The sequence below is a fragment of the Oncorhynchus masou genome, chromosome 28 (genome assembly GCF_036934945.1).
Source record: "Oncorhynchus masou masou isolate Uvic2021 chromosome 28, UVic_Omas_1.1, whole genome shotgun sequence".
NCBI lineage: Eukaryota > Metazoa > Chordata > Actinopteri > Salmoniformes > Salmonidae > Oncorhynchus > Oncorhynchus masou.
This window is the reverse complement of record NC_088239.1, coordinates 9435307-9454101: the sequence shown is the minus strand read 5'-3', so window position 1 is coordinate 9454101 and position 18795 is coordinate 9435307. Positions and strand designations below refer to the sequence as shown.

The following is an 18795-nucleotide window of genomic DNA, read 5'->3' as shown; positions in this document are numbered from 1 at the left end:
CCTGACCTGTGAACTTCTCTCTGAGTGAGACTGAGACTAATGGGCTAATGTCAGTTTGAGTCCCCAGGGCTAATGTCAGTTTGAGTCCCCAGGGCTAATGTCAGTTTGAGTCCACAGGGCTAATGTCAGTTTGAGTCCACAGGGCTAATGTCAGTTTGAGTCCCCAGGGCTAATGTCAGTGTGGATCGTTACCTTCTTTGTCTGGTCCTACGTATAGGCAGGCACACTATGAGGCCAAGTCCCCAGGGCTAATGTCAGTTTGAGTCCCCAGGGCCAAGTCCTGACCTGTGAACTTCTCTCTGAGTGAGACTGAGACTAATGGGCTAATGTCAGTTTGAGTCCCCAGGGCTAATGTCAGTTTGAGTCCCCAGGGCTAATGTCAGTTTGAGTCCCCAGGGCTAATGTCAGTTTGAGTCCCCAGGGCTAATGTCAGTTTGAGTCCACAGGGCTAATGTCAGTGTGGATCCACAGGGCTAATGTCAGTTTGAGTCCACAGGGCTAATGTCAGTTTGAGTCCACAGGGCTAATGTCAGTTTGAGTCCACAGGGCTAATGTCAGTTTGAGTCCACAGGGCTAATGTCAGTTTGAGTCCCCAGGGCTAATGTCAGTGTGGATCCACAGGGCTAATGTCAGTTTGAGTCCCCAGGGCTAATGTCAGTTTGAGTCCCCAGGGCTAATGTCAGTGTGGATCCACAGGGCTAATGTCAGTTTGAGTCCCCAGGGCTAATGTCAGTTTGGATCCACAGGGCTAATGTCAGTTTGAGTCCCCAGGGCTAATGTCAGTGTGGATCGTTACCTTCTTTGTCTGGTCCTACGTATAGGCAGGCACACTATGAGGCCAAGTCCCCAGGGCTAATGTCAGTTTGAGTCCCCAGGGCCAAGTCCTGACCTGTGAACTTCTCTCTGAGTGAGACTGAGACTAATGGGCTAATGTCAGTTTGAGTCCCCAGGGCTAATGTCAGTTTGAGTCCCCAGGGCTAATGTCAGTTTGAGTCCCCAGGGCTAATGTCAGTTTGAGTCCCCAGGGCTAATGTCAGTTTGAGTCCACAGGGCTAATGTCAGTGTGGATCCACAGGGCTAATGTCAGTTTGAGTCCACAGGGCTAATGTCAGTTTGAGTCCCCAGGGCTAATGTCAGTGTGGATCCACAGGGCTAATGTCAGTTTGAGTCCCCAGGGCTAATGTCAGTTTGGATCCACAGGGCTAATGTCAGTTTGAGTCCCCAGGGCTAATGTCAGTGTGGAGCCACAGGGCTAATGTCAGTTTGAGTCCCCAGGGCTAATGTCAGTGTGCATCCACAGGGCTAATGTTAGTGTGGATCCACAGGGCTAATGTCAGTTTGGGTCCCCAGGGCTAATGTCAGTGTGGATCCACAGGGCTAATGTCAGTTTGGGTCCCCAGGGCTAATGTCAGTGTGGATCCACAGGGCTAATGTCAGTGTGGATCCACAGGGCTAATGTCAGTTTGGGTCCCCAGGGCTAATGTCAGTTTGAGTCCCCAGGGCTAATGTCAGTTTGAGTCCCCAGGGCTAATGTCAGTTGGAGTCCACAGGGCTAATGTCAGTTTGAGTCCCCAGGGCTAATGTCAGTTTGAGTCCCCAGGGCTAATGTCAGTTTGAGTCCCCAGGGCTAATGTCAGTGTGGATCCACAGGGCTAATGTCAGTTTGAGTCCCCAGGGCTAATGTCAGTTTGAGTCCCCAGGGCTAATGTCAGTTTGGGTCCCCAGGGCTAATGTCAGTTTGAGTCCCCAGGGCTAATGTCAGTTTGAGTCCCCAGGGCTAATGTCAGTTTGAGTCCCCAGGGCTAATGTCAGTATGAGTCCCCAGGGCTAATGTCAGTTTGAGTCCCCAGGGCTAATGTCAGTTTGAGTCCCCAGGGCTAATGTCAGTTTGAGTCCACAGGGCTAATGTCAGTGTGGATCCACAGGGCTAATGTCAGTTTGAGTCCACAGGGCTAATGTCAGTTTGAGTCCACAGGGCTAATGTCAGTGTGGATCCACAGGGCTAATGTCAGTTTGAGTCCACAGGGCTAATGTCAGTTTGAGTCCACAGGGCTAATGTCAGTTTGAGTCCACAGGGCTAATGTCAGTTTGAGTCCCCAGGGCTAATGTCAGTTTGAGTCCCCAGGGCTAATGTCAGTTTGGATCCACAGGGCTAATGTCAGTTTGAGTCCACAGGGCTAATGTCAGTGTGGATCCACAGGGCTAATGTCAGTTTGAGTCCACAGGGCTAATGTCAGTTTGAGTCCACAGGGCTACTGTCAGTTTGAGTCCACAGGGCTAATGTCAGTTTGAGTCCCCAGGGCTAATGTCAGTTTGAGTCCCCAGGGCTAATGTCAGTTTGAGTCCACAGGGCTAATGTCAGTTTGTGTCCCCAGGGCTAATGTCAGTTTGGGTCCCCAGGGCTAATGTCAGTTTGAGTCCCCAGGGCTAATGTCAGTGTGGGTCCCCAGGGCTAATGTCAGTGTGGATCCACAGGGCTAATGTCAGTTTGAGTCCCCAGGGCTAATGTCAGTTTGAGTCCCCAGGTCTAATGTCAGTTTGAGTCCCCAGGGCTAATGTCCGTTTGGATCCACAGGGCTAATGTCAGTTTGGGTCCCCAGGGCTAATGTCAGTTTGAGTCCCCAGGGCTAATGTCAGTTTGGGTCCCCAGGGCTAATGTCAGTTTGAGTCCCCAGGGCTAATGTCAGTTTGGGTCCCCAGGGCTAATGTCAGTTTGAGTCCCCAGGGCTAATGTCAGTTTGGGTCCCCAGGGCTAATGTCAGTTTGAGTCCCCAGGGCTAATGTCAGTTTGAGTCCCCAGGGCTAATGTCAGTTTGGGTCCCCAGGGCTAATGTCAGTTTGAGTCCCCAGGGCTAATGTCAGTGTGGGTCCTCAGTGCTGTCAGAGGCTGACCTGGGGAATGCCACATGTGTCTGACTGACCTTGTGCCACATAGATCAAACTGTCCGAGAGCCAAGAGAGTAGGCAGGCTATTGTGAGAAATGGAATCGCTGAGGAAAGCTCTATCAGTGTTATTTTACCAATGTGAATAGTCATAGCTCATCAAGTGTATTGAAGTGTGTGTAGCTGCAGCATCAGGAGAAACCATGACGACTGTACAACTCAAACACACCCTCACACACTGCCCCAATACAAGCTCGGAGCCATCCTCCAGACACCCGAAAAGTGCAGCTGGAGTTGTGTAGGGCCCCGAGATGCCCAGCTCCATCTTTCTCGGAGGTAAAGTGCAGCCTGAGTTGTGTAGGGCCCCGAGATGCCCAGCTCCATCTTTCTCGGAGGTAAAGTGCAGCTGGAGTTGTGTAGGGCCCCGAGATGCCCAGCTCCATCTTTCTCAGAGGTAAAGTGCAGCCGGAGTTGTGTAGGGCCCCGAGATGCCCAGCTCCATCTTTCTCGGAGGTAAAGTGCAGCCGGAGCTGTGTAGGGCCCCGAGATGCCCAGCTCCATCTTTCTCAGAGGTAAAGTGCAGCTGGAGTTGTGTAGGGCCCCGAGATGCCCAGCTCCATCTTTCTCAGAGGTAACGTGCAGCTGGAGTTGTGTAGGGCCCCGAGATGCCCAGCTCCATCTTTCTCAGAGGTAAAGTGCAGCTGGAGTTGTGTAGGGCCCCGAGATGCCCAGCTCCATCTTTCTCGGAGGTAACGTGCAGCCGGAGTTGTGTAGGGCCCCGAGATGCCCAGCTCCATCTTTCTCAGAGGTAAAGTGCAGCTGGAGTTGTGTAGGGCCCCGAGATGCCCAGCTCCATCTTTCTCAGAGGTAAAGTGCAGCCGGAGTTGTGTAGGGCCCCGAGATGCCCAGCTCCATCTTTCTCGGAGGTAAAGTGCAGCCGGAGTTGTGTAGGGCCCCGAGATGCCCAGCTCCATCTTTCTCGGAGGTAAAGTGCAGCTGGAGTTGTGTAGGGCCCCGAGATGCCCAGCTCCATCTTTCTCGGAGGTAAAGTGCAGCCGGAGTTGTGTAGGGCCCTGAGATGCCCAGCTCCATCTTTCTCAGAGGTAAAGTGCAGCCGGAGTTGTGTAGGGCCCCGAGATGCCCAGCTCCATCTTTCTCGGAGGTAAAGTGCAGCTGGAGTTGTGTAGGGCCCCGAGATGCCCAGCTCCATCTTTCTCAGAGGTAAAGTGCAGCCGGAGTTGTGTAGGGCCCCGAGATGCCCAGCTCCATCTTTCTCGGAGGTAAAGTGCAGCCTGAGTTGTGTAGGGCCCCGAGATGCCCAGCTCCATCTTTCTCGGAGGTAAAGTGCAGCCGGAGTTGTGTAGGGCCCCGAGATGCCTAGCTCCATCTTTCTCAGAGGTAAAGTGCAGCCGGAGTTGTGTAGGGCCCCGAGATGCCCAGCTCCATCTTTCTCAGAGGTAAAGTGCAGCCGGAGTTGTGTAGGGCCCCGAGATGCCCAGCTCCATCTTTCTCAGAGGTAAAGTGCAGCCGGAGTTGTGTAGGGCCCCGAGATGCCCAGCTCCATCTTTCTCGGAGGTGAAGTGGAGTCAAGGTAAGCTGAGATTGATTCTCCTGGGTCAGAATCGATTCTGGCTGGATCAGCACTCTCACCGTAAGGGGCCCACTGACGGAGGTGACTGATAACTCACATACACATTTCATTACCCGTTGCACACAGATAGCCCGTCAGGTTTAAGGTTGATGGAGGATAACACTGCTGTGCTTCGCCACGTCAAATACTGTAGACCAATTAGATCTAACTACTCGCTCTCTGCATCCTTCACATATCCTACCATCGCTGCTGATGCCATTCATCACTATGGATTCACTATGGATTCTTGCAAAGGCTAAAAGAGTATTACTGTGGTCTTGATTGATTCACATAGCTCTGCCAACGGTAAGTACTGTTCTTCGATGTTAGAGTGTGGTTTGGTTAGTTGGTGTAGACATTGACAACCCTGAGGTATACCAAGCGTTTTCATTTTATTTATCCACAATAAAACAAGCAAACGTTTTAAAAAAAATAGTTACAATTGAAAACATTGAAGAAATCAACGTACTGAATATGGATGTACATCTTTAAACAAAAGAGATGTTTCACCTTGAAAAGTACCACAAATTAAAAAAATATTAACAAGTAGGATGACAGTTTGAACATGATTTACTTATATATTCCCAGGCAATTTCTTCTACTCAAATTTCAAATGATTGATTTCAACACTGACACGGAGTAAATGGACCTATAAAGACACAGAGAAATATGCTTCCAAATGAGCTTACTGTACAATAACATCAACAAAAAGCAAGAAAGATTATACACTGATATCTCAACCACCGCTAACTGCTACACCAACGCCAGCCCCATAAGAGAAAGTAACATCTCTCAAATATCTACATCTTTATTTGAATAACCAACCCCCTCTTTAAACAAAAGGGCTAGTATTTTAGTTACTCAACGGTAGACGGTATAGAACAAGATCGGTTTAACAATAGTCTACATAATGCAGAGTTGGATTGGTTTAAATCCACAACAACCTGCTATTGAGTGACAGTTACTCTGGGTACGCTAAGCACTTGACTCTCTACCGTTGAGCATTATAGTTGGATCAAATTCATCAGGCATAACTAACGCCACCCCTTTGGGGTCCTCTGTAGGACACTAGCACAGCGGACAGTGAGTGGCCCGCCTACCTGCCTGCCTGCCTGCCTGTCTGCCTGCCCGCCCGCCCGCTACCAACCATGCAAAACTGAACAGAGTGACAAAAAATCATGCAAAGCAGTTGGTTTGTTTTCTTCCCCCGGAACCGACACAGTTCTGGGACAAGAGAGTGACAGGAATTCACAGCAGGTTCCTTCCCATTCAGAAAGCTCTTCGAGTTTCCTTTTTTTGGGGCCTGTCCCTTCGATGACATCGCCGTGTGGCTGTAATTTGATTGGATGGCAGTTGCCAATGGGTCCCAGAGCGGGAGGGTCCCACATAAAACGTCATAGGTTTCATTACGAGGTGGAAAAATATAGGACATAGTCATAACGAGTGGTGTGGGGTTGTTGTCTGCACAAGGGTGTGTCTCCCCGATGCTGTAGCCCAACAAAGGGTTAATAGTCATCGTAAGTGTTGAGGTCAGTGAAGTATGAATTGGTGTAAGTCTTCCCGGCTAGCTGGGGGTTGAAGTACTTATTTCTTTCCTCCAGAATCAGGTTGTTCTTATTGAAAGCCTGTGAAGGACAGAGAGAGAAAGAGAAAGAGCAAGAGGGAGAGGAAGAGGAAAAAAGGATGAGGAATACGGAGAGGAAGAGTATGAAGAAGATGATGATAAAGAGGAAAAGAGGAAAAAAGGAAGAGGATGAGGAAGAGGATGAGACACAGGGAGAGAGAGAGAGAGGAGAGAGAGAGTTAGTTTCAACTGTATTGAAACACCATGGTATAATTAAACAATAACGGCCGAGGGGTTGTGGTACATGACCAATACCACGGCTAAGGGCTGTTCTTAGGCACGACGCAAAGAGGCCACATACCACAAACCCCAGAGGTGCCTTATTGCTGTTATAAACTGGTTACCAACGTAATTAGAGCAGTAAAAATACATGTTTTGTCATACCACGTGGTATACGGTCTGATATACCACGGCTGTCAGCCAATCAGCATTCAGGGCTCGACACACCCAGTTTATTCTGATGCTTCAGTCTAAATGGCGAATGAAAGCTAAAGCTAAAGGGAATGTATCCAACAGGAAAATAATCCTTGGAGCAACAACATAACAATCAATGGGAGGTCACAATGGGAGGTCACAATGGGAGGTCACTGCATACCATCTCAAAGAACAAGGCCAGGGCATTGACAATAACACCAGGCTGGCAACAATAATAACCGCTGAGGAAGTACAGTGTACTATGTTGAGACAACAAGGTCTACTGATCTCGTCTCTAATGGCTCCACATCAGCCTGTGAGTGAATAATCGAGTCAGAAAATAAGGAAGCGTCACAGGGTATCTCTGTTCTGCCCTTCTCTATGGTTCTGTGAAGATGCAGTGTGGTTCTGTGTAGAGGCCGTATGGTTCTGTGAAGATGCAGTGTGGTTCTGTGAAGAGGCCGTATGGTTCTGTGAAGATGCAGTGTGGTTCTGTGAAGAGGCCGTATGGTTCTGTGAAGATACCGTATGGGTCTGTGTAGAGGCCGTATGGTTCTGTGAAGATGCAGTGTGGTTCTGTGAAGAGGCCGTATGGTTCTGTGAAGATGCAGTGTGGTTCTGTGAAGATGCCGTGTGGTTCTGTGTAGAGGCCGTATGGTTCTGTGAAGATACAGTGTGGTTCTGTGAAGATACCGTATGGGTCTGTGTAGAGGCCGTATGGTTCTGTGAAGATACCGTATGGGTCTGTGTAGAGGCCGTATGGTTCTGTGTACAGGCCGTATGGTTCTGTGAAGATGCCGTGTGGTTCTGTGTAGAGGCCGTATGGTTCTGTGAAGATACAGTGTGGTTCTGTGAAGATACCGTATGGGTCTGTGTAGAGGCCGTATGGTTCTGTGAAGATACAGTGTGGTTCTGTGAAGATACCGTATGGGTCTGTGTAGAGGCCGTATGGTTCTGTGAAGATACCGTATGGGTCTGTGTAGAGGCCGTATGGTTCTGTGTAGAGGCCGTATGGTTCTGTGAAGATGCCGTGTGGTTCTGTGTAGAGGCCGTATGGTTCTGTGAAGATACAGTGTGGTTCTGTGAAGATACCGTATGGGTCTGTGTAGAGGCCGTATGGTTCTGTGAAGATACAGTGTGGTTCTGTGAAGATACCGTATGGGTCTGTGTAGAGGCCGTATGGTTCTGTGAAGATACCGTATGGGTCTGTGTAGAGGCCGTATGGTTCTGTGAAGATGCAGTGTGGTTCTGTGAAGATGCAGTGTGGTTCTGTGAAGATGCCGTGTGGTTCTGTGAAGATACCGTATGAGTCTGTGTAGAGGCCGTATGGTTCTGTGAAGATGCAGTGTGGTTCTGTGAAGATACCGTATGGGTCTGTGTAGAGGCCGTATGGTTCTGTGAAGATGCAGTGTGGTTCTGTGAAGATGCAGTGTGGTTCTGTGAAGATGCAGTGTGGTTCTGTGAAGATGCAGTGTGGTTCTGTGAAGATGCAGTGTGGTTCTGTGAAGATGCCGTGTGGTTCTGTGAAGATGCAGTGTGGTTCTGTGAAGAGGCCGTATGGTTCTGTGAAGATGCAGTGTGGTTCTGTGAAGATGCCGTGTGGTTCTGTGAAGATGCCGTGTGGTTCTGTGAAGATACCGTATGGGTCTGTGAAGAGGCCGTATGGTTCTGTGAAGATGCAGTGTGGTTCTGTGAAGATGCCGTATGGTTCTGTGAAGATGCAGTGTGGTTCTGTGAAGATGCCGTGTGGTTCTGTGAAGATACCGTATGGGTCTGTGAAGAGGCCGTATGGTTCTGTGAAGATGCAGTGTGGTTCTGTGAAGATGCCGTGTGGTTCTGTGAAGATGCCGTGTGGGTCTGTGAAGAGGCCGTATGGTTCTGTGAAGATGCAGCGTGGTTCTGTGAAGATACCATATGGTACTGTGAGCTCAGTACAACCTCAGCAGGTTGTTTAATTGATGTGTGTCCCTCTGTCTCATAAACTTGGCCATGAAGTGTAAGGCTGTGACGATACAAACTCTTCGGTCCTTTAAAAACCTGCTGTGTGTAAAATGCTGTGTGCTATAGCTTGGAAATTAAATACATGTGACTCGAGGTGAAAATATAATGATGTTTGTTTCCACCATTAGGGCTGTTTTCCTAAAGAAGTTAGATCCGCTTTGTGTTTTGTTTAAATGCCAAGCTAGTAACGAGTATCGCGATACTGGTATCATCCCGGTCCTAGATAAGTCTACCCTGAAAGTCCCTGGAGGAGGAATAATTCAGCAGGTGATGATGCTGCGTTTTGTTCTTGATTGATGGATCCGTATATGAATTCACGGGAGATGTGAACGCTGAGCACATATAATATTATTCTATAATCATTTTATAATATTATTCTATAATAATTTTATAATATTATTCTATAATAATTCTATAATATTATTATATCCCCGTAACATTTTCATGACTTGCATTGAGTGACCGACAAAAACATAACTCAATGTCCAAATAATGTGTTATTACTTGAGTCTAAAAAGTCCATTTCCATGTCTAAAAATTGAATTGATAAACTACCCATTTTATGCTCACCTTTATTTCTTAAAAGTCTAAATCAGTCTAAAACTGTAAATATCTAGTATCTCTTAGTGGCACCATGGCTGAACTCAACAATTAACCAGGCTTCTTCTAATCTGACTTTATAGTGTTTTTAGTGCAGTTCAACAAAAGCTGTTTGGGTGGCATTATACATAGAGAGAGAAAGCAGACAGCTACGGAGAAAATGTAATTTTAAAACAAGTTCTCTTTCTCCATGGTAACCCATCAGTTTAGAATAACAGAACCAATAGGACAGGGGAAATAAAGGGCAAGACAAGAACATAGAAAAACCAACACATGCAAATGAAAGGTGTCAGAACATGGCGGACGTTTCAGAACGGAAAGAGATGAGTGGAAAATACACTGCCTTCTCAAAGGTCTAATCCAATGACCGGGGTGGACAACTCTGGTTCTAAGGAGCCACAATGTCTGCTGGTTTTCATTATTCCCTTCAGATCCAGACCTGGGAGACCAGCTGATCCAGACCTGGGAGACCAGCTGATCTAGACCTGGGAGACCAGCTGATCTAGACCTGGGAGACCAGCTGATCTAGACCTGGGAGACCAGCTGATCCAGACCTGGGAGACCAGCTGATCTAGACCTGGGAGACCAGCTGATCCAGACCTTGGAGACCAGCTGATCTAGACCTGGGAGACCAGCTGATCCAGACCTGGGAGACCAGCTGATCCAGACCTGGGAGACCAGCTGATCTAGACCTGGGAGACCAGCTGATCCAGACCTGGGAGACCAGCTGATCTAGACCTGGGAGACCAGCTGATCCAGACCTGGGAGACCAGCTGATCCAGACCTGGGAGACCAGCTGATCTAGACCTGGGAGACCAGCTGATCCAGACCTGGGAGACCAGCTGATCCAGACCTGGGAGACCAGCTGATCCAGACCTGGGAGACCAGCTGATCCAGACCTGGGAGACCAGCTGATCTAGACCTGGGAGACCAGCTGATCCAGACCTGGGAGACCAGCTGATCCAGACCTGGGAGACCAGTTGATCTAGACCTGGGAGACCAGCTGATCTAGACCTGGGAGACTAGCTGATCTAGACCTGGGAGACTAGCTGATCTAGACCTGGGAGACCAGCTTATCTAGACCTGGCAGACCAGGTGAGCACACTCTCAGATCTATCAACGAATTGATCAACATGAATGGATCAATTAAAAGCCTGAACAAAGTGAAGCGTGATATACGAGAGATGAGCTATCCCTAAAAGCACCAAAGCTACTGACTGACTGACTGACTAAGTGCCAGAGAGAGAAGAGAAAACCAGCAGACATTATAGCTCTCGAGGACCCTTAGTTGCCTTCCCCTGGCCCTATGGGATGAGTATGAAAGAATGAGATTCCTGAGCAATGACAGAGAAACTGAATCTACCCCGACCTGACGCACACAGGAAGCACCACAGGAAGTGGGGGCACGGTGGAGAGGAAGAGGAAGTGGAAGGAGGTTGTTCATAGGCTAGGAGGTGGGTCAAGAGGCGGGATGTTGTAGAGGTCAGAAGTCAGTAGAAAGTTAGTAGAAAATCTCCAAGCCACGCATGGACACGCCCATGTTAGTAGACAGAGGCTGGCACATGCCGGGGTCATCCAGGGTCAAGAGTACAGACACATCGGGCTGCGGGAGGAGAGGAACGGGCAAGAGTCATCCTTAATGGATCCACAAAGGATGACACAATGGATGAAGTTCTACTGTACCCAAGGGACCACATGGTCATCCTATGCCCTCTATAAGGTAGGACACACTACGGCGGCATTCAATATGACAATATTTCAGCTAAACTCACTGCCTTTGTCTCAATGGCACTCATCTTTCAGAGCTCACCTAAATGATAAAGATGTTATTTTAGTCAAACAAAGAACAAAGCTTTAGGAATTATAGTGGTGCCAGGTGTTCATCTTTTTCCTACATTACAAAATAAAATGACAGAATCACTCATTGCACTTTGTTTTAAATATGTATATTCAAAGTACAACCCAGCTATTAAACAAGAGTAGACTGAGGCAGAATACTCCTCAGAAAATAAAGACTCTTTTTTTAGTTTTTTCACTGAGCCAAATAAGCATTGTCCATATTCATTTTTCTCTGTCCATAGCTGCAAACTGGATTCCACTCACACACCAGACTCTAATTACATGATAGATGGACACTTCTCAAATCTTTATTCTGCTATGAAAACTGCATTCCAAGACATTAGTTCTGCGCCAGAGAATCTGTTCACTTTAGACAGTGTGTCTGTTCAGTCATTTATAGAAGATGGATACTCTTCTGAAAGTTAGCTCTCTATCCACACTAGCTAAGCTAACATAATAGGCTAACTCGCTAGACTGACTCAATAGGCTAACTCACTAAACTAACATAATAGGCTAACTCGCTAGAATGACTCAATAGCCTAACTCGCTAGACAAACTCAATAGGCTAACTCGCTAGACTAACTCAAAAGGCTAATTCGCTAAACTAACATAATAGGCTAACTCGATAGACTAACTCAATAGGCTAACTCACTAAGCTAACATAATAGGCTAACTCGCTAGACTGACTCAATAGGCTAACTCACTAAACTAACATAATAGGCTAACTCGCTAGACTGACTCAATAGGCTAACTCACTAAACTAACATAATAGGCTAACTCGCTAGACTGACTCAATAGGCTAACTCACTAAACTAACATAATAGGCTAACTCGCTAGACTGACTCAATAGGCTAACTCACTAAACTAACATAATAGGCTAACTCGCTAGACTGACTCAATAGGCTAACTCGCTAAACTAACATAATAGGCTAACCTGCAAGACTAACTCAATAGGCTAACTCACTAGACTAATTCAATAGGCTAACTCGGTAGACTAACATAATAGGCTAACTCGCTAGACAAACTCAATAGGCTAACTCGCCAGACTAACTCAATACGCTAACTCGCTAGACTAACATAATAGGCTAACCTGCAAGTCTAACAAAATAGGCTAACTCGCTAGACTAATTCAATAGGCTAACTCGCTAGACTAACATAATAGGCTAACCTGCAAGACTAACTCAATAGGCTAACTCGCTAGACTAATTCAATAGGCTAACTCGCTAGGCTAACTCGCTAGACAAACTCAATAGGCTAACTCGCTAGACTGACTCAATAGGCTAACTCGCTAAACTAACATAATAGGCTAACCTGCAAGACTAACTCAATAGGCTAACTCGCTAGACTAATTCAATAGGCTAACTCGCTAGACTAACATAATAGGCTAACTCGCTAGACAAACTCAATAGGCTAACTCGCTAGACAAACTCAATAGGCTAACTCGCCAGACTAACTCAATAGGCTAACTCGCCAGACTAACATAATAGGCTAACTCGCTAGACAAACTCAATAGGCTAACTCGCTAGACTAATTCAATACGTTAACTCGCTAGACTAATTCAATAGGCTAACTCGCTAGACTAACATAATAGGCTAACTTGCTAGACAAACTCAATAGGCTAACTCGCTAGACTAACATAATAGGCTAACTTGCTAGACAAACTCAGTAGGCTAACTCTCTAGACTAACATAATAGGCTAACTCAATAGGCTAACTCGCTAGATAAACTCAATAGGCTAACTCCGCTAGACAAACTCAATAGGCTAACTCGCCAGACTAACTCAATAGGCTAACTTGCTAGACTAACATAATAGGCTAACTCGCTAGATAAACTCAATAGGCTAATTCGCTAGACTAACTCAATACGTTAACTCGCATAAAATAATGGCTCAACTTCATAACCTAATGACTTTCCAAACCATGCCTTTTGTCAACAGAAATCTGGTCAGAGAGAATATAACTAACTCATAATTGATGTATTATTTATTTAAACTAGGAGGTTCCTACTGTTATTAAAAACGAAGACCTGCAACCTATTCACCCCGATTTAGTCACCTAAACTATGTACATTGTGATAAATTTTGTTAGTAACTTATGAGAAAGCAGTGTACATCTAAATGGCTATAGACACAGAACAGTGAGGTCACACAGAGTAGATGCAGGACCACACAAGTACAGAAGAGCTACAGTACTATAGACCAGCCCAGTGGTTTACAGTACTATAGACCAGCCAAGGGGTTTACAATACTATAGACCAGCCCAGTAGTTTACAGTACTATAGACCAGCCCAGGGGTTTACAGTACTATAGACCAGCCCAGGGGTTTACAGTACTATAGACCAGCCCAGTGGTTTACAGTACTATAGACCAGCCCAGGGGTTTACAATACTATAGACCAGCCCAGGGGTTGACAGTACTATAGACCAGCCCAGTGGTTTACAGTACTATAGACCAGCCCAGGGGTTTACAATACTATAGACCAGCCCAGGGGTTGACAGTACTATAGACCAGCCCAGTGGTTTACAGTACTATAGACCAGCCCAGGGGTTGACAGTACTATAGACCAGCCCAGGGGTTTACAATACTATAGACCAGCCCAGGCGTTGACAGTACTATAGACCAGCCCAGGGGTTTACAGTACTATAGACCAGCCCAGTGGTTTACAGTACTATTTACCAAATCAAATTTCATCTGTAACATGCACCGAATACAACAGGTGAGCTAACAAGGTAAAAATATGTCTTTCTGCCCCTGAACAAGGCAGTTAACCCACTGTTTCTGGGCCGTCATTGTAAAATAAGAATTTGTTCATAACTGAATTGCCTAGTTAAATAAAGGTTAACTAAAAAAAAATAGGAGGTGAGCCTGGAAGATCCTAGACTTACACAGTGTGTTAGTATACAAACCTTAATGGCCTCCAAGGAGTCGTATTTGTCCAGTTTGTTGATGTGGTTGGTGATGGAGGTGTTGAGTGGTGATGCTGAGATGGGGTGGATGACTGTAGCATCATGAGACTGCTGCTGATAGCGCTGGCAGTAGGTGTACACCAGTAAGGTGACCAAACAACCCAGGATAGAACTACTCAGGCCTACAGCAATCATATGGAACACGTTGAAATCTGGAGAAGGGAAGTAGAGAGAATGCTTTAAATTATTTTAAATAGAAATTACATTTGTGTAACACACTACATTATCACACTACATTATCACACTATCACACCACATTATCACGCTACCACACCGCATTATCTCACTGTCACACTTCATGATTACACCATCACATTACATTATCGAATTACATGATCACACTATCGTGTTACATTATCGCACTACATTATCACGCTACCACCATACATTATCTTATGGTCACACTACATTATCACACTATCATGTTACATTATCACACTTTATTATCACACCATCCACACTACATTAGCACATACATTATCACAATACCACACACCAATATCACACTACATCATCACACCATCCCACAACATTATCACGCAACATTACCTCACTATTACACTACATTATCCCACTTTAACACTACATTATCACATTATCCCACTTTAACGCTACATTACCTCATTATCCCACCACATTATCTCACTATCCCACTACATTACCCCACTTTAACACTACATTATCTCACTATCCCACTACATTATCCCACTTTAACACTACATTATCTCACTATCCCACTACATTATCCCACTTTAACACTACATTATCTCACTATCCCACTACATCATCCCACTTTAACACTACATTATCCCATTATGAACACATACGCACTCATACCTCCGCATCTTCTCTCCTCCTGACTGGAACGAGCGATGGAGACTTCTTTAAAGAAATAAAATAAAAAGAGATAATGAACAGAAGCACAGACTTGTTACCCTGAACAACGGGGTAAATACGAGGGACGTGTGTGAGCATTATATTGAGACTGAACCAGAGGATGATGAAGCCCATCACGAGGCACCTGAAGAGGCTTATGATAAGTAGCGAATGATAAGTAGTGTATGATAACTAGTGAATGATAAGTAAGTGTATCAGGCCTCATTAATATAAATTAAGTACACAACTCTAACTTCTAATGACCCTTGATGGAGTGGCATGGTCATTCCTATTCCTATTCCCATTCCCATTCCTATTCCAATTCCCATTTCTATTCCCATTCCCATTCCCATTTCTATTCCTATTCCCATTCCCATTCCTATTCCCATTCCCATTCCTATTCCAATTTTCTATTCCCATTCCCATTCCCATTTCTATTCCTATTCCCATTCCCATTCCCATTCCTATTCCCATTCCCATTCCCATTTCTATTCCCATTCCCATTCCCATTCCTATTCCTATTCCCATTCCCATTTCTATTCCCATTCCCATTCCCATTCCTATTCCCATTCCCATTCCTATTCCCATTCATTCCCATTCCCATTCCCATTCCCATTCCTATTCCCATTCCCATTCCCATTTCTATTCCTATTCCCAAAGGGAAGGATGAGACAGTTTTGAAGAAGTTCAAATGTTTTATTATCCATGGGTTGTTAAGTGTTAGATAGTCCAAAGTGTCCATTCACACTATGTGGAAGACGTCAATGTGTGTGTGTGTGTGTGTGTGTTTGACTGAGCATCTGAGAACTCAGAGAGTGAGAGGTCTAATTATCCAGTGGTGTAGTAGACATCAATGTTCTGGTGTGTCTCACATTACACCCCTGTCAATAAGGGAGATCCCTGTCCGGATACACATCAATACTACTTGGGCTGTGTGTGTGTGTGTGTGTGTGTGTGTGTGTGTGTGTGTGTGTGTGTGTGTGTGTGTGTGCGTTCATGCATAAATGTGTCAACTCAAATCAAGTCAAATTGTATTAGTCACATGCGCCGAAAAACAACAGGTACAGTGAAATGCTTACTTACGAGCCCGTAACCAACAATGCAGTTTAAAAAAAACTGGTTGCACGTGTGTGTATGTGTGTATGTATGTGTGTGTGTGTGTATGTATGTGTGTGTGTGTGTATGTATGTATGTATGTATGTGTGTGTGTGTGTGTGTGTGTGTGTGTGTGTGTGTGTGTGTGTGTGTGTGTGTGTGTGTGTGTGTGTGTGTGTGTGTGTGTATTCTATTACCCGGTATAACGTTGGAGTCAGGTGGGCAGGCCCTGGTCTCAGTGTGACTTCCTGAACATTGGCTTCCAGTAGGGAACAGGACATTACAGTGTCGAACACGCAGCTGGGAGCCAGAACTGTCACACTGGCACCATAGGGACCAGTTAGACCAACTCTCTGGAGACAGAAAACAACCAAACTATTATAACTGGACTGCTGTGTACACACGTTTACATTCAACTGTGTAACAACTGCCAAGAGACAAATCATTATGAACAATGAAAGGCAGTAAAGTGTGTTTCTAGCAAACAAACAACTTTCTCGCAAACAAACAGCTAGTAGACAGACAGGAACTAAAGCAGGTTGCATGTGACGTGTTTGTGTGTGTGTGTGTGTGTGTGTGTGACTGTGTGTGACTGTGTGTGTGTGTGTGTGTGTGTGTGTGTGTGTGAGACTGTGTATGTGTGTGTACCTGGACACGATTGTATGTTACAGAGAGCCTCTTCAGTGTGTAGTCCCAGACAGATATCTCCTCCGTAGGCTGGTGGGGGGTTGTTGCAGGTGCGTGACCTCGTATAGTGTCCCCCTCCACACGTCACTGAACACATAGACCAGCCAGACCAGCACGACCAGCTACCATCCACTACACAGCAGGAGAGAGAGGGAGACAGGTGTTGTGGAGAACAAGAGGTTGGTGTAGGCATGTGTGTATATCTACGTGAGTATGTGTTCCCATGTCTGTATGTGTTCCTGTCAGTGGAGTGTATTCAAGGTTGCCAAGAGAAGCCAGGCCTCCCCAAAAATTTACCAAGAAAAAAACAAGTAAAAATATATATATATTTACATTGATATGTTTTTAGTCTCTCTGTGTTTCAGAGTTGTCCTTCGATTTGCAAGTGGCTGAATATATGTCACTGGAGAAAGAATCCAAGCGAGCGAAACAGCCATGAAGACACATTTCAATTGAATGCATTCAGTTGTACAACCTACTAGGTATCTCCCTTTCCATCTATCTGATACTGTCTGTTCAAAAGGAGTATGACAGCCTCCCGAGTGGCGACGCGGTCTAACATGCTGACCAGACTGGACACGTCACGTGTGCGAGCGTCGCAAAATAAATTTAGAAATCAATATTATTCAATTATTGTAGCCACACTGCTCGCGCGCGCCAACAAGCGTCTGCGATACCAAGGGCTAAAATAGAAGTCCTTTCTATTTCTGACGCAGATCGTGGTGTAAGTCCTGCCTCTCCCATCTCCTCATTGATTTACAGAAGCAGATACCCAAGTGCCATCTCCTCATTAGTTATACCCACGTGGGTGATTGAAAGACGAAATGTTTTGCCGGCTGACGTGGTAAAAGTGTAGATGCCAATCACCATTTAAGTTCAAAGATGAAAAAGCCTGAAAGAAGGAGAGATGACTAGAAATGATTCCGTTGGCCGTTTTATGTGTGGATTAATTGTTGGAGTAGAGGACCTTGTGCGTTTCAGGTAAAATAACAACTCAATGTTTATATCCCAGGACAAATTAGCTAGCAACAGCAAGCTAGCTAAATAGGACAAATTAGCTAGAAAGTGCAAGCTAACTAACGAAATTGCCAAAAATGTTTAATGCTTATCGACCTGTTCCCAAAGTAATGTCATTGGTTCAGAGTTTGTTTTGATATTTGAACCTGCGTGTCGTGATCGCATTTGGTGTAGGGGGACAAAATACAGTTTTGCACGATGGCCACGCGCGCAGCCCGTTTGAGTTCCGTGTAAGGCACTGCATCGCAGGCTTCACTACAGATGCAGGTTCGATCCCAGGCTGTGTCACAGCCGGCTGTGACCGGGAGACCCATGAGCGCTGTCGGGGTTAGGGGAGGGTTTGGCTGGCTGGCTGGCTGGGGTGTCCTTGTCCCATTGCACTCTCGTGACTCCTTGTGGCGGCCGGTGTTTCCTCCGACACATTGGTGCGGCAGGCTTCCGGGTTAAGCGAGCAGTGTGTCAAGAAGCAGTGCGGCTTGGCGGGTTTGTGTTTCAGAGGACGCATGGCTCTTGATCGCCGCCTCTCCCGAGTCCGCACGGGAGTTGCAGCGATGGGACAAGACTGTAACTACCAGTTGGGGAGAAAAAGGGTAATAAATAAAGAGTATGAAATTGTTGCCACCCGTAGCACTGAATGCAAGGGAAGCCAGCGAGCATTTGGACTACCTTGTGAATGGTTCTGGCACATCAAAAAACAAGTGTCAAAGGACGCCAGTTTGGATTTGGTGTCACTCCTATCAAATCACATTGAGAGCAATACGTCATTGACAGAAACATCTTGAATTATTGCATCTTGTTGTGTTGTTGTCCTCCGGCAGCTAAAATTGTCCCTTTCCTAAATTAGCCATGGACGGAGATGGGGATTTGGACTTGTGGTTTGACTTAATTCTCCATACTGGCCAATGATTATAATGGCAATTCTGATCCAACCATAAATTCATACATTGTGCCCCCGGACTGAGAGAAGTTCAACATGTAGCTAGATGTAGAAGGCTAATGTTAACTAGCTAACGTTGCCCATGAAAGGGAGTTAGGCTAGCGAGCGATCATTTTAGCCAAGTAGCCTAGGACAAAAAACTAAAAGCGTGTACAGTATGATAGAGTGACAGGTCATTAGGTCAACATGACAGAAGAGGATGGCATTGGTGTTTCTCTACAAGTAGGG

At 46.0% G+C, this 18795-nt stretch overlaps 1 protein-coding gene across 3 annotated transcripts in view; it reads right to left on the bottom strand.

The window, feature by feature from the left end:
• Positions 1 to 4888: 4888 nt before the first annotated feature.
• Positions 4889 to 18795, bottom strand: part of LOC135517137 (semaphorin-5A-like) — a 372787-nt gene continuing 358880 nt past the window's right edge. Inside the window, exons 18-23 of one of the 3 annotated variants that reach the window (XR_010451994.1) lie at positions 16575 to 16745; positions 16124 to 16279; positions 14793 to 14837; positions 13896 to 14107; positions 10522 to 10755; positions 6063 to 6138 (exon numbers count right to left, since the gene is read on the bottom strand). Coding sequence is in view for 2 of the 3 variants with exons in the window: in XM_064941174.1 (XP_064797246.1) it covers positions 6019 to 6138; positions 13896 to 14107; positions 14793 to 14837; positions 16124 to 16279; positions 16575 to 16745 (704 nt within the window). In the remaining variant the exon portion in view is untranslated. Of the gene's footprint in view, positions 6139 to 10521; positions 10756 to 13895; positions 14108 to 14792; positions 14838 to 16123; positions 16280 to 16574; positions 16746 to 18795 lie in introns of all 3 variants that reach the window. The other 2 variants (XM_064941174.1, XM_064941175.1) reach the window with 2 other exon arrangements.